This window comes from Pongo abelii, chromosome 8 (genome assembly GCF_028885655.2).
Source record: "Pongo abelii isolate AG06213 chromosome 8, NHGRI_mPonAbe1-v2.0_pri, whole genome shotgun sequence".
Lineage (NCBI taxonomy): Eukaryota > Metazoa > Chordata > Mammalia > Primates > Hominidae > Pongo > Pongo abelii.
In genome coordinates, this window is record NC_071993.2 from 20,358,524 (window position 1) to 20,374,039 (window position 15,516).

At 37.8% G+C, this 15,516-nt stretch overlaps 1 protein-coding gene across 2 annotated transcripts in view; it reads left to right on the forward strand.

Moving 5' to 3' along the window:
• The window catches only part of PLXDC2 (plexin domain containing 2), a 474,652-nt gene extending 459,387 nt beyond the window's left edge, over positions 1-15,265 (forward strand). For both annotated transcript variants that reach the window (XM_009245164.4, XM_054522029.2), the window contains one exon: positions 14,774-15,265. In XM_009245164.4, coding sequence (XP_009243439.3) covers positions 14,774-14,890 — 117 coding nt within the window. In that variant the 3' untranslated portion in view covers positions 14,891-15,265. The remainder of the gene's footprint in view (positions 1-14,773) is intronic.
• The last annotated feature ends 251 nt before the right edge of the window (positions 15,266-15,516 follow it).

The following is a 15,516-nucleotide window of genomic DNA, read 5'->3' on the forward strand; positions in this document are numbered from 1 at the left end:
CTTTTTCGTTTGTTAGAGTAGGCAGAATTGACTGATCAGTTCTCCTCCAAGAACTGGCTTTAAAACTAAATCGAGAGACTTTCCTTGTTGAGAATATCATTTTATTCTTCGTGAATTCTAATAACAATATAGGCACTCCAGAGAACAACATTATGTGTCTCATTTCATCGTTTTTATCCCCAAGGGCAAGCACAATGCTTAGTAAATATTTGCTGAATAAATGCGTCGTCTAAAATAATCCAAGTGTAACTTCAATAAACAGCATCATGAAATGACGGAAAGTTAAGAGTTAGCAGAGAATTTAAGGAAACATCAAATGAAGTCATTTATAACTTTTTGCATTATATGTCTCACCTAAAGAGACATAAAACTCTGTTTTCCCAAAAGAGCATTTGTATGCTTGAAAAGGTAAACACCTCTTTAAATTACAACATTGATTTGATGCACTCAGACATTTTTATACAAATCTTATAGAAATGTTTTAGTTGAATCATTCACAGTATGATTTAAATGCATAAAACTAAAGTGGTGTGATTGATAAATAAATATTCGCCTTTTAAAAATAATTATGATGTAGTGTTTAGTTGTTAAGGCTGACGGAAGGCCGTAGCTTCTTACTAAGCAGAGAATCAGTATCTGTCCTCTTTCTTATTTTATATATAAGAACATGGAGAATGTGAGATAAGAATTGACTTGCCAAAGGCCTTAGTGCTTAACAGAAGCAGAATCAGGAAACAGTAAAATGCAGCAGGAAGAAGATAGCACCAAGAAGGCAGCAGATTTTGCAAAAATTCCAGCTTTTCCTAACTGTGTGATTCTGGTCACTCCTGAACCATTCTGTGTAACTCAACCAGTAGCTAAAACCAAATTTGCTGACTCTCCCAAGCAGCCTTCAACTTTGTTAAAAGTGCTATTTTAAACAGTAGTCGGTTTCAGGCAAAAATTATGTAAATACATAATTTATTTGAGGGATTCCTTTATTTCCCACTCCTACCCAATTTTCTTGAGCTATTGTTAAGTTATCCAAATGAAAAGAGGAAGGGAAAAAGAACAAATGATCTAAATAATTCACAAACCATGTTATAAAACTCCTGCGTATTATACCATTGACTACAAAACAAAACAAAACAAAAACAAAAGAAGTTGTTTTTATAGGTTCTAATTGTTATATCTCAGTCATCTTGCTTTTTTATCTTTTTTTTTTTTTTTATTTCTAAAGTGTTGCAAACAGGATGACTTCCAGAGCTATCATCTGGCTCACATAATATCATTACCATGGTTATCAGCACTTCATCACAGGATGAATGCAGTGCACTCTCAGGAAAGCTTTTGTGGAGGTTACATGAATCTGTGTAAAGGACAGTAATGAGTATCACTGGAGCCCTAAGTAAGGAATGATTAAACACTGTTATTAGTCAGTTATAACATTGTGTGACAATATAATTACAAATGCATCTGTAAAGCCTCTACAGTTGATCCTCTAAATTACATATTAACTTTTATTTTCCTGCTATACTAATACTTTATTGTTCCTTTTCTCAGGGTCATAATTATATTTTTATTTCAATGTCTGAATTGATTTGACGTGAGACAGTATGTGCCCAAAATTGCAAAACAAATAAATCAAGTTCCTCAGATTTAAAAATATACACCATTTTGGATACTCATTTTTCAATGTAGGACCTTAAATAGGTAAAAAGTTTGCTATCTGCCTTTTAAAGTTTCTTTAAAACTTTTAATTTTATTTCAACATATACAGATTAAAAACATATGATGAAACTGGTCGTATATGTAAGTGTAGTTTTGCCCTAGTTTGACTGATAAGATCGCTCTGTAGCTTCAAATGAATAGTGTCCACTCTTGGATTTGATGACATAAATCATTCTTTTGGGTTGTTTCTTAATCGTGTGATTAAATATGGAGTAAAGCACACAATTACTTTAGGACAGAAAATAACTCACCGTTAACCATTCCTAGGGTCACTGCTGATTAGACCTTAACTTGCCAGATTTCTTTAGCTTCACTTAGAAACACATTGGCACTCCAGACACAAGTAACTTGACAAGAACAATTTCTTAAGGAACACAGCCAGTCTGTTGTAGGGAGGCAGCACTAACTCACATTTGACTTTTATTAGAATATTTATGATCAGTGCAGCATTATCTTGTCTTTTAACTCAGTCACTAGGCAGCGGTGAACTGGCTTGTTTTCACACCTCCTGCAAAGTACTTTTCTTTAGAGTAAATTGCCTGTCTAATAGCAAATTATTTCATGATTTGGGTAGAAAATAACCACTTGTGGCAATGTGGCTCAAAAAATAAAGAGGTGCTGCTCAAAGCATTATTAACATATTATGAACTAAGGCTAATGCTGAAGAAGACTAGAATATTCTCAGCTCGTATCACAGAAAATTAGTCAAAACCAAAGAATCTTTCTGTGCAGTACACTCTGTTAGAGTCTCTTACACTCACAGAGGGCTATAACTAAGGTAAACATACATTCCACTTTGCCCAGAGCCATTCTAGTTTATGTCTGTTGTCTGATATAATTATTAATAGTTTCTCCATTTATTCTCAAAAGTGTCCTAATTTGGATGAGAAATCATATGGTCATCCTATGTGTAATTATATTTTCCAGCTTAGTATGCATCTACAGACAGAGGACACAAAAACTTTAAATGCCAAACAGCCTCATAAGAATTCAATAATAATGAAAGGAACGTCAAAGATTTGATCAATATTGAATAAAGGATTCCGTCAAATGCTATAAAATACTTAAGAGAAAGAGAGATAATCAGGAGGAATCTCATTAAAGACATGGTGTTTGTGCACGGTTTTGAAAGGGTGCTATGTTCTGGCTAAGCAAAGAGGAAGGTGAGATACCTTTTCAGATGGAATGGGGATATATTATGATTTTAAAAACATATCAAGAAAGGTCAAGATGAATCAACTTATTTAACTATGTGTTAATATCTATGGGCAAATATTGAAAATGGCTTTACTATAGATGGAAAATAGATACGGTAGGCTTTGAAGGACAAACCACAGAATCTAACTATCATTCTACAAGCAGTGAGAATCAGTGATGTAATAAAGAAGTAGGCGTTTGGGCCTGGCGTGGTGGCTCACGCCTGTGATCCCAACACTTTGGGAGGCAGAGGAGGGTGGATCACTTGAGGTCAGGAGTTCGAGACCAGCCTGGCCAACAGGGTGAAACCCTGTCTCTACTAAAAATACAATAATTAGCCCGGCATAGTTGTGCGTGCTTGTAGTCCCAGCTTCTTGGGAGGCTGAGGCAGGAGAATCTCTTGAACCCAGGAGGTGGAAGTTGCAGTGAGCTGAGATCACACCACTGCACTGCATCCTAGGCAACAGAGACACGCTCCATCAAAAAAAAAAAAAAATACATAAAATAAAAAAGAAGTGGGAGTTTAAAATGGTTGTGAGGAAGGAGTAGAGTGAGCCAGAAGAAGAGTGAAATGATGGTCACAAGGGAATTAGAAGACTATCAGTAGTCTATACGTGAAGTGGTTGCTGAGAGCTGAATTGGGGTATTTATAGAGGGACAAGAATGAGGCTGATACAGGAGTCATGTGAAGGAAGAGGAAGAAGATAGAATTTAGCAATCTTTGTTTGCGTAAAGGTTTATATGTGAAAGGGTTTTCAATCAGTTATATTCGATTCCCTGTACTCCCCAATGAGCTCAGTAAATATAAGATTGTTAGATCCCTGTTTTACAGATAGGATGACTGAGATTCCAAGAAAGTAAGCAATTTCTGAACATTTCCTATATCTAATGAGTGGTAAAGGTGAGGAGGATGCCCTGATTCATTACATTGAATATGTAGGATGAAGAAGAATCAAAGATAACTTCAAAGTCCAGAATCGCTCACTGCAACCTCCGCCTGCCAGGTTCAGGTGATTCTCCTGCCTCAGCCTCCCAATTAGCTGGGATTACAGGCGCCTGCCACCACACCCTGCTAATCTTTGTATTTTTAGTAGAGATGGGGTTTCACCATACTGGCCTCAGGTGACCTGCCTGCCTCAACCTCCCAAAGTGCTGAAATTACAGGTGTGAGCCATCATGCCCGGCCGAAACTGAATTTTCTAATGACAGAATTAAAAACATCAGAAGGTTTAGTTTAGCAAGGAAAGTGACAGGATGGATTTTAGGCGGGTTTGGTTTGAGCTGATGGTCAAGAAATTGGGTATCTTCAAAAAAAAAAAAAAACTGAAAAAAAAAAGGAATGGATATGGGTAAACAATCAGGTGAGAAAATATGGAACTAATAGTAGAATTTGAAACCCAAGAGAATAAAGAGTTGGGTCTTGTCAACACCAAACCTTAGGACGTGTTGACAGTTAATGTTGATGAATCAGAAAAGGGGACCGTTTAAGACAAAAACAAAACAGACACACACACATACACACAAACACACACACACACACACACACAAAACAGAGCAAGATGCAAGAAAATATACCATTCTAGGAAGCCACAAAAGGGAAAGGGTCAAGATTGAAGAGACAGGCAGCAGTGTAAAGTGCTCTAGAGAAGTCACAGAAGACGTTAACGACTAAGTCATTGGTAACCTGAGAGAATGCAGTTTTAAAGTGGTGAGCAGGCACTGAGGGTGAAAAATGGTTTTGTACCATGAAGGCAATTGATGGGGCCAGACATTTCAGAGAGATCTAGTACTGAGAGTTCAAAGAAACATCAAGTAAACGCTTTTTCCTGATGTTTGGTGTAGGCAAAAGGTAAAGAAACAATGGAAGGGGTGTTTTAAGGGTCTTGGAGAGGAGGGAGAAATGAAGTAACTTCATAGCAGAGACAGTATTATTAAGCAGGGAAAGCAATTAACTATGCAACTGAGGAAGACTTTTGCAGATATGAAGGAAACATGAGTAGATATAAAAGCATTGACGGGGTCAAGGGATTAGCATCTTCTAAAGGCCTTCACTGGCTCAGTAAAAATAGATGGAGAAATAGACAATTGAGAGAGGGCACCCTGGGATTGGATGCTAGAGCGAATAGATGGAGTTTGGGTGTATCAAAAGAATTCAAGAAGAGAAGAGTAAATGAATCACTGACTTTCCAATGGAAATTAGAGTGTGATTCTTTGACACTGGGTGAACCTGAGCATGTGACTTTTTTCTCCACTAGTTGGTTCTGTTTAGGATCTGGAATAGAAAAATGTAGAAGATAAGGATCTGTGCTGAGGACTGGGGAAACTTACCCAGAATTGATGGTCAGATAAAGGAGAGAAGAGACAGTAAGTTGACTGAAGAGGTCCTCTATGGAATGCAGGCTGGCAGGAAGTTAAGTGAAGCCTGGGTGAACTACAGAGGCTAATTAGATGTGATCTTCCACCATAGCGCAGTGCCACGTAATAGCCAGACTCTGGAGGTAGCAGCTTCAAGGTGAGGTAGAAGGAGGAATATAGAAGGGATGGAAGTGGATATTGTGCTGACTCTCCAATCTCATTGGTTAGCTCCTGTTCAAGTTTTTATATACAAATATATTATTTTCCCTATAAATAAGATAAATGCCTTATCTTTAGTACCGTTTTACAAAAAGGTGTGCAAATATTAATTTTGTTGGATGACTGAATGCATTATCACACAGTCATGCTCGGTTTGAACAACAAAGTGGCCAATAGTGGGAAGGGTGCAGGGCTGCTGGTGTCAGAGCAAGAGGGCTACAGGGGAAGGACCCTTTCTCAGGGGATGTAGCTTTTTTAAAAGATTTGGGAACACTTGGAGGATTTGCTAAAATGAGCCTCAAAAGGAAAATTGGTTTTCTAACCTGTGACTTTTTGAAATGAATTATTCCTTTCAGTCTTTATTTTTCAAAGAAACAATATGTATTGAAGTACCTAGATTTGTTTGATAATCAACAAATCTTTCCTTTTTAAATGAACATATTCTGAATGTGGTTTCTGTCTTAGACCAGGAGGACAGAGTTTACGTTCATATTTTCCCTGTAAGTAAGAGGGCTTATTTATTTTGAATAAAAAGTAATTATTTAAAAAAAATGAAGTCAAAAAAGGAAAAATAAATATTCAAGAAAGAGAACTTGTCGCCCATGAGTCTGAGTGCCATGCCTCTCATGGCAGCATAAACTGTAAATAAGATCTGTGCAAGTGAACACAAACACTTATTGCGAATCTCCCTGTATATAACACTTTGCCAGCCACGGTGGATCAAAGCTATCTGTTCCCAAGTACAGGTAAAAAGGGGTTGCATCGTCTTGAGAGAATGGTAAAATTATAATAAAACTGACTCAAATAAAATTGGCTTTTTATTATCACCATGTACTAAAAATGCTAAACTCTGTTAGTGATAAAATATTCCTCCCTGAAAGAAACTTTTGCTGATCTAAGCATTAAAGAGTGGGCTCGTTTACTGCTGAGTTTTACTGACATAATGAATAAGCTTCAAGTTAGTCCAATGCTATTACTTATCCTTTAGTAAACATTGCCTTCTACATGGAAGTTAATTCAGAGAACTCCCAGTAACACACTTGGCTCCCGACAGTGAACTCAGCTACATGCATTCATTTAGAGAATAAAAGTTAATCAGGGTTTGGAATCCGTTGCATTTGTTTTGGGCACACCGGTGTCTTCAAGCTATATGGTACTTTATATATCTGTGTTAAAATAGTAGATTCAAAACAAAGAATGATAGCATTGTGGTTATAAAGACAGAAAAACAGAACTTAAGGCACTTCAATTCTGCTATTGCAAGTACAAATCATTCTCTGAAGCCCGTGGAATTCTTCATTTGGCAATATCCACCCCCTCCTTTTTTTTTTTTTTTTTTTACCAAAAGGTGCATTTATTCACTCTATTTCCCCTTTTTTATGGCAATATTTTATTTTTTATTTTTAATGATTTTTACTGGCATCATTGTGTATGGACAAAGTTCAAAACAAGAAAATTTTCTCTGTCTGTATTTCTTTATAGCCATTATTATTAATTTCCTTTCATGATTATTACTGAAAATAATGGTGTCTTCAAGAGGAGCAGATGTTATGAAAAAGATTCACTCCTGGTGTCAGATAGCTTCAATACCCCACTGCTGTGCATATTTCAGAGTTCACAGAATATGACATTCGACTTCTAGGACATATACATAGAGCATGATATAAATAGATATACATACATAGACACACATATATACATATCATATATATATATGTATGTTGACTACATCCCTTCAATCGCATGTACAACCACAATATGTGAACAAAAATGTGACAAGAGATATTGATAAAATACCAAGAAACATCTGGAACAGCACAGGAAAAATAGAAGTGACTTGTAATCTGTAGGTGGGGATTCAGAAAGTTTGTATGGCCAGGTTCAATGGCTCACGCATGTAATCCCCACACTTTGGGAGGCCAAGGCAGGAGGATCGCTTGAGGCTAGAAGTTCGAGACCAGTCTGGTCAATGTGGTGAAACCTGTCTCTACTAAATAAATAAATAAATAAATAAATAAATAATATTAGCCAGGAGTGGTTGTGCACTCCTTTGGTCCCAGCTACTTAGGAGGCTGAGGCGGGAAGATCACTTGAGCCCAGGAGGTTGAGGCTGCATTGAGAGTTGATCATGCCACTGTACTCCAGCCCAGGTTACAGAGTGAGATACTGTCTGGAAAGAAAGAAGGGAAAGGAAGGGAAGGGGAGGGGAGGGGAGGGGAGGAAAGGAAGGAAAGAAAGAAGGAAGGAAAGGAAGGAAAGAAAACAGAGAGAAAGAAAGTGTTCTTGGAAATATGTGAAATGGATAAATGGATAGTCTTTGCACCTCCCCAGGTGATTTTTATTTTTAGTCAGCCAGACTAAACAGTGAAAGAAAATAATGCACATTAAATGTTTGCAATGTGTGATTGAAAGATATTTATTCAGCCATTGGAGAATCATTGACTTTGTACTTTAAAGATGTTAGCTTTTGGAAAATCACACAAATTGGATTTTTTTTGTTAACCCTAGTAGAGAGCTGATCTGTATATGCTTGGGAACAATTTTCGTCTTGCACATGAACCGACTATGGTTATAACTAATCCTTCAAGGTCATCCATAAGACAGTTCTAGAATGAAGGCAACATATCAATGACAGGTAGTAACGGGAGACTAGAGATGAGCTGGCGCAGGAAAATAAGGCAACTTCCACACCGGGAAGAATCAAAAGAAGGCGAGCAGAAAATGTGCAAAGATCACCCAGGCTTTGCTTCCCACACGAGCAGTTAGAATGCTCCTGCTTGGAATTCTCAACCACACCAGAAGACCAACAGATCAATCTGAGTTACTCTTTTTAAGGAAAAAGTGACCTACATTTCATGAAGCAAAGAGATACAGCCACACACAGGAGCCATTTGTTTTAATTAGATTGCTGGTTTCCCTGGCCAGGACCCAAAACCATTGTGTTTCCCCATAGATACAATTGGCAAATACATGACACTCATGTGAATCAGAATTAAAAAAAAAAAAAGCCATTAATTAGTATATGTCCAATTAAATATATATATGTTTAATGACTTGTTTATTTGAAATCCAAATTTTATGGGTGTGTCATTTATTTGCTAAATCTGGCAATCCAACCTTTAACTTGTTAAGACTAAAGAAATATTCAACACAAAATAAGGAAAATAGAGAAAAAATGTATTTCAAAGAATGAAATAGAGAGAAAAGAATTCCTTCCCTTGGACAGTCGAAGCTAAATATTGAAATGTTGACCTGGGTGCAAAAACAAACCTTCAGTTCCCATGAAGCTGTGCCAGAGACACAAGGAAGGCTGAGGTTCAATATTTTTTCTTCTACTGGCTCCTGGAGGATGTTTCTGTTAGAAGAGACCTTAGAAAATCATTACCCTTGCTCTTCAAAGTGTGTTGTGTGGATCCACAGCCTCAGCATCACCTGGGAGCCTGTGAGAAACACAGACCCCCCAGGCCTTTCTGAGATCTATTGAATCAGGAGCTGCAGTTTAACAAGATCCCTTGTTGTTCGTGTGGCCAGGCAAGTTTGAGAAACGCAGATTTAGTTCTATAGTTTCCAAAACACATGTTTTAGAAAGTATAGGATTCCTAAACTCCATGAGGGCTCGGGGAGCGCACGCAAGCAAAGAACTGTACACCACAATTAAAGAAGACCGACCCTGTGTGCTTCACTCTGGGCTTCAAGGTAAGATTTTTATTAGAAAACAAAAAGAGTCCGTGGCTTAAAAATTAAAAAGAAAGGAGGGGCCGGGCGCTTTGGCTCACGCCTGTAATCACAGCACTTTGGGAGGCTGAGGCGGGTGGATCACTTGAGGTCAGAAGTTCAAGACCAGCCTGGCCAACATGGCAAAACCCTGTCTCCACTAAAAATACAAAAATTAGCTGGGCGTGGTGGCAGGCCCCTGTAATCCCAGCTACTCCGGAGGCTGAGGCGTGAGAATCTCTTTAATCCAGGAGGCGAGGTTGCAGTGAGCTGAGATCGTGCCACTGCTCTCCAGCCTGGGCAACAGAGTAAGACTCCATCTCAAAAAATAATAATAAAGTAAACAAACAAAAAAACAGAAGGAAGGGTAGGTTTTTTTGAAAAACAATACTCTTGTTCATTTAGATTTGGAAACTGAGTAACAAGATGTGACTTTCCCCAAGTCCTACACTGGGAAGTGATCCCAGCCTCTTTCTATTCCCTCACTGTTCACGGAGGAAGACAGCCCAAAAATGGCAGAAATTTCTAATCAATTGCTTGACAAGTGCCATTATGTACCACAGGTGTTTTCTATCTGGGCCTTTAATTTCAAAATCAGTCCCTTTTCTTTCGTACTCATGCCTATAACTCCCTTTCGAGGGCTCATCTAACCCAACACAAAACCCTCTGTGTGTTGCTCTGTGAACTGGAAGGAAGGTCTCCAGCTGCGGTTTTGTGTACACTGCTAACCGAGGGTGCCCTCCAGGTTTGTTTGTGGATATTTTAGCTAATTATCTTGCCACAGACCATTGAGTCAGACCTGGATGACTGTTCAACTAGTAGTACTGAAGCAAGAATTAGGGAGAATTCCTGACTGCACAGCCAACCCCAGTGCCAACATTATTGCTGCAAGCATTTTCTTCTGAATATGATTTATCACATAAATAATTATCAGAAATGAAATTAGAAATCACCCACGCATTGCACCCAGTAATGTTTTAAGACATTACATCCTGAAACTCTGTAATGAATTAACATTACAGTCTGGTTTGAATTCTTCGATTTTCAGCATATATCCTGCCCTCTTAGCAAGTGACCCTGTGGCCTCAATGAGTTTCTGTAACAATCTGAATTAGGCATTCTAAAAAGAACACAGATTTGGAACTGTCTAGGCCTCGAGAAAGAACAACATATCCCTTCTCCAAAATCCCTGGCTGTGTTCAATCTTGCTTGCAAGTTTGTGGCAGCGCTGGACATGAGGCTCAGGTTTTCAGATACTCCCATCCAAGCCTTTCCCCGTACTCTGGGTAGATAGCTCCTATTATGGCATAGATGTTAAGGACTTTTCTATGCTAACTAAATATTCAGTTATTCTGTTAAAGAATGTAATTTCAGCACTTTGGGAGGCCGAGGTGGGTGGATCACGAGGTCAGGGGTTCGAGACCAGCCTGGCAAAGATGTTGAAACCCCATTTCTACTAAAAATACAAAAATCAGCTGGGTGCTGTGGCGGGTGGCTGTAATCGCAGCTACTCGGGAGGCTGAGGCAGGAGAATCGCTTGAACCCAGGCGGTGGAGGTTGCAATGAGCTGAGATCTTGACATTGCACTTGAGCCTGGGTGACAGAGATTCCGTCTCAAAAAAAAAAAAAAATTTGCCCCATTCTTTCCATTTATAAAGAATAATCTGACCACATGCAGATTGACATGGAAAATCAATTTCAGTTAGGGCCAATTTATATAGATTTCCCTTAAATATAGGAATTCTAAAAGTTAACAGGAGGCAGAAGGGATAAGGATCAGAAAAACCTCAACACAGAAGGTTCTCTTTTAAAATTACGATCTTCTCTCTACTTTAAAGGCAATTATCTTAGGCAAGCAAATATAAAGATCCTAGGGTTTTAGAGGACAAATTAGCTATTATTTCACAGATGAAGAAACAAAGGCCCAGAGAAATCAAGTCATTTATTCACAATCATGTAATTGCTTTGCGATGTGAGATGACATCTCCTATTTCATTATGAAAGTGTTCTAAAAAGAAAGGAGAATTTTGGTGAAGTTGTTACTCTTTGCTCGGTGTTGTTACGGCTAAGACTGAGATGTGAAGGGATTATAAAAGAATACAAAATAACATCAAATGTTTAAAACCCTAGCTACATGACATTTGTTAGATTTCATTGTAAATTTTAAGATATTATTATGAAAAATGCTTTTTAAAAATCTAATCGAAATTGTTTATGAATTTTCAGTTTTTCCTGAATAAGAGAGCAGCCTTGAATAATTTTGTAGCTGGATTATACCTATTTTGTGCATATTTAGTTATGAAATTGCATGAGTGACATACACTGATAGTTTAACCCAGTGGTTCCCGACCCCTGGGCTATGGACCCGTACCTGTCCGTGGCCTGTTAGGAAACGGACCACACAGCAGGAGGTGAGTGGCAGGCAAGCGAGCATTACCATCTGAGCTCTGCCTACTGTCATAGCAGCAGCAACATTAGATTCTCATAGGAGCATGAACCCTATTGTGAACTGCACATGTGAAGGGTCTAGGTTGTGACCTCCTTATGAGAATCTAATGCCTGATGATCTGCGGTGGAACAGTTTCATCCCAAAACCATCTGCCTACCCCATGCCCCCAACATCAGCCCATGAAAAAATTGTCTTCCACAAAAACTGGTCCTGGGTGCTGAAAAGGTTGGAACCACTGGTTTAAGCAGTTGTGTGTTTTTGGTGGGATCGCTAGTGATTTTAAATCTTGTTGGGATAGGTCTGTGTTTTTTTGTACTCATTTTTTACTCATTTTTTCTACAATGAGTGGAAAAAAATTACAAATCGAAAAAATCCTTAAGGATATGTAATTAGTTTGGAAAATAAGATTGTACTGTGTTAACACAGGAAGCTTCACCTCCAACATTTTGTATTTTCTATTTTGGGGACCTTTGTGATATACTCACAAAGCACATGATACTCAGTATCAATAATCCTGCAATCTTTTCACCTAAGAAAGAGTTGTTAACTTAGTAGCTCTGACTTATTAACAGAATACCGAAGTTGTTGGTATATTGTTAAGATTGAAATAAAACTACAGCCAGGTTCCCAAATGTTGGGTGAGTTATGCACAAACCATTGAATTTTAAGGAATAATTTCCATCATGGGAAAAATTAGCTTTGGAAGTAGGTAGATTTTTATTTTACATCTTGGCCCTGCCATTTGCTAGCTTTGCAGGTTTGTGGAAAACGTAAAGGATGGAGTTGTGGATATTAAATGAGACCCTGTATGGAAATCACCTAGTACAAAGCATGAGATATGAAATAAAAGCCTCATAAAATGTAACTTTCATGAGCATCATCATCAAGATGCCCATCATCTGCACTCCTTTTTAGTGAAGACCACATATAGCACCATTGTTTTTCTCCTCTTTAAGTTTTAATTTTTGTGGGTACATAGTAGGTATATATATTTATGGAGTATGTGAGATGTTTGGATACAGGCATGCAATGTGTCCTAATCACATCATGGAGAATGGGGTATCCATCTCCTCAAGCCTCAAGCATTTATCTTTTGTGTTACAAACAATCCAATTATACTCTTCTAATTATTTTTAAGTGTATAATTAAATTATTATTGACTGTAGTCACCCTGTTCTGCTATCAAATACTAAGTCTTATTCATTTTTTTTGGGGGGGGGAGACCCATTAACTATCCCCACCTCCTCCCAACCCCGTCACTACCCTTCCTAGCCTCTGGTAACTATCCTACTCTATCTCCATGAGTTTAATTGTTTTGATTCTTAGATCCCACAAGTGAGTGAGAACGTGTGATGTTTATGCCTTTCTGTGCCTTTCTGTGCCTAGCTTATTTCACTTAAGATAATGATCTCCAGTCCATCCATGTTGTTACGAATGACGGGATCTCATTATTTTTAAGGCTGAAGAGTACTCCGTTGTGTATATGGACCACTTTTTTTTCATCCGTTCATCTGTTGATGGACACTTCAGTTACTTCCAAATCTTGGCTACTGTGAACAGTATAGCTCAATGTCTTTATGTGGCTGTAAATTCGTGCTCGGTGGCAGGGTTGTTCTTGCTACCAACTGGCCTCGGAAAGGTGGCATTTCAGAGCAAAATCTCAGCGGTGCTGCTTGCCCAGGGAAGCTGTAGCTTTGGAGAAGCTCAGCTGTGAAGTCACTAAAACCAGAGTTGGGGCTATAAGTAGTGAGCACTGCAACATGTCATCTTTACCCTACAAACAGGCATAACCATGAGTTATGGTACCCACCTCCCTAGAGGTGCTTAGTATGTTTCCATTGTTGATGATTTCAGCCCCACCATAGACACGTTTTGTTGTGTGGCCCTCTCTTTAGTTTTAAATTCTTCTTTTGGAAAATAGGGATAATTCAGTTTCACTTAATGGAACTTAATCAGCAAATAAATTTAAGGCATTCTGACCACATAATGTTATAGAGATAGCACTTAATATTATTAGTAGGCAGAATGTAATTACCTTGATTGTTTTTTTTTTATTTTACAGAATGTAGAGCTAATAGTCATCCCTACCTGATGTGAAAAACTTTCACAGCCATTAATCATCGACATTAGCATGTAATTGGAAAATCTAGAAAAATACCAAATGCCAGTATGTGTATACTGATATTTAACCTGTTTTGCATTAGAATTATTTAGATAGAAATGAACTTCCTTCAATATTTATCATCTTATTTACCCCAAAATTGCAGGCACTTTGATAAATGGAGTAATAGTTTCTAGCGTCACTATGGCTGTGAAATGCATTTTAGTGTATTTTGCTCCGATAACTCAGTAATTCATTTCAGTACATCTATTTGTAAATCACAGGTTTGTTTGATGGATGGAGTGCTGAGAAGAAATGCTCTCTTTTTGTCAATACAAATAACCTGTATTTTAGGACTAGTGTCTATTGTACAATATTTGTTTCATAAGCTTACGATTGGTCACACCCTCTGATAATAGATTCCATTTTTAGGATATAACAGCTTTAATTTTCAAGCACAAAAAAATCATAGATGCGTATGCTTAACTAAATAAATAATTTCTTAAGATATTAAGTGATATTTCTTTTAGCTTATTTGCTAGGAGGTCTGGTGCCTAATTGAAAACACCCTTCTAGGAACAGCAGAATTTTATGACCTTAGTTTTTGAGTGAATTAATGAACAAAATGAAGTGATATCAGTATTGACTTGTAGAGAAGAGAGAGTGTCTGCCCATATATTAAAAAATATTTTTTATTACAGTTCCTTTTTGCCTAGTTATATTTGAGTATTTCAGACATATGTATAAAGCATTAAACCTTGCTTGGGAGAAGCTCTGAATCCTTTGAGGGCAGGTGTGACAAATGGTCTTTCCTTTGACAGGGGTAGATAGTGCCATCTTGGAAATGCAAGCACAGGGCTTGGAGGGTTGATAAGGGGAATTCTTAATTCTGACTGTAGCTATAATAAGAGATAATTTAACGTGTTAATTAATTCAACATTTAATCTAAAATAGCTAGCAAATAGATTTTTCTGGTGCTAGAATCTTACCCTGACGCACATTTTTTATTTTTGTGTTTTCTGTTTCAGAGACGCCCAAGCAGATGGCCTGCGATGAAGTTTAGAAGAGGCTCTGGACATCCTGCCTATGCTGAAGTTGAACCAGTTGGAGAGAAAGAAGGCTTTATTGTATCAGAGCAGTGCTAAAATTTCTAGGACAGAACAACACCAGTACTGGTTTACAGGTGTTAAGACTAAAATTTTGCCTATACCTTTAAGACAAACAAACAAACACACACACACAAACAAGCTCTAAGCTGCTGTAGCCTGAAGAAGACAAGATTTCTGGACAAGCTCAGCCCAGGAAACAAAGGGTAAACAAAAAACTAAAACTTATACAAGATACCATTTACACTGAACATAGAATTCCCTAGTGGAATGTCATCTATAGTTCACTCGGAACATCTCCCGTGGACTTATCTGAAGTATGACAAGATTATAATGCTTTTGGCGTAGGTGCAGGGTTGCAAAGGGATCAGAAAAAAAAATCATAATAAAGCTTTAGTTCATGAGGGATCGACACCTTTGGTTCAAATGTTCTCTGATGTCTCAAAGATAACTGTTTTCCAAAGCCTGAACCCTTTCACTCAAAAGAGCAATGATGAATGTCTCAAGATTGCTAAGAAAAACAGCTCATGCAGGAGTGAAAACAAACACAAAATAAGAGATTTTCTACATCTTTAAAACAGATGTGTGGCAAAAGGATGTTGTTTTTCTGGTCTAGATCCATCTGTACCAACAAGTTCATCACTTTACAGAATGAATCTTTTTAT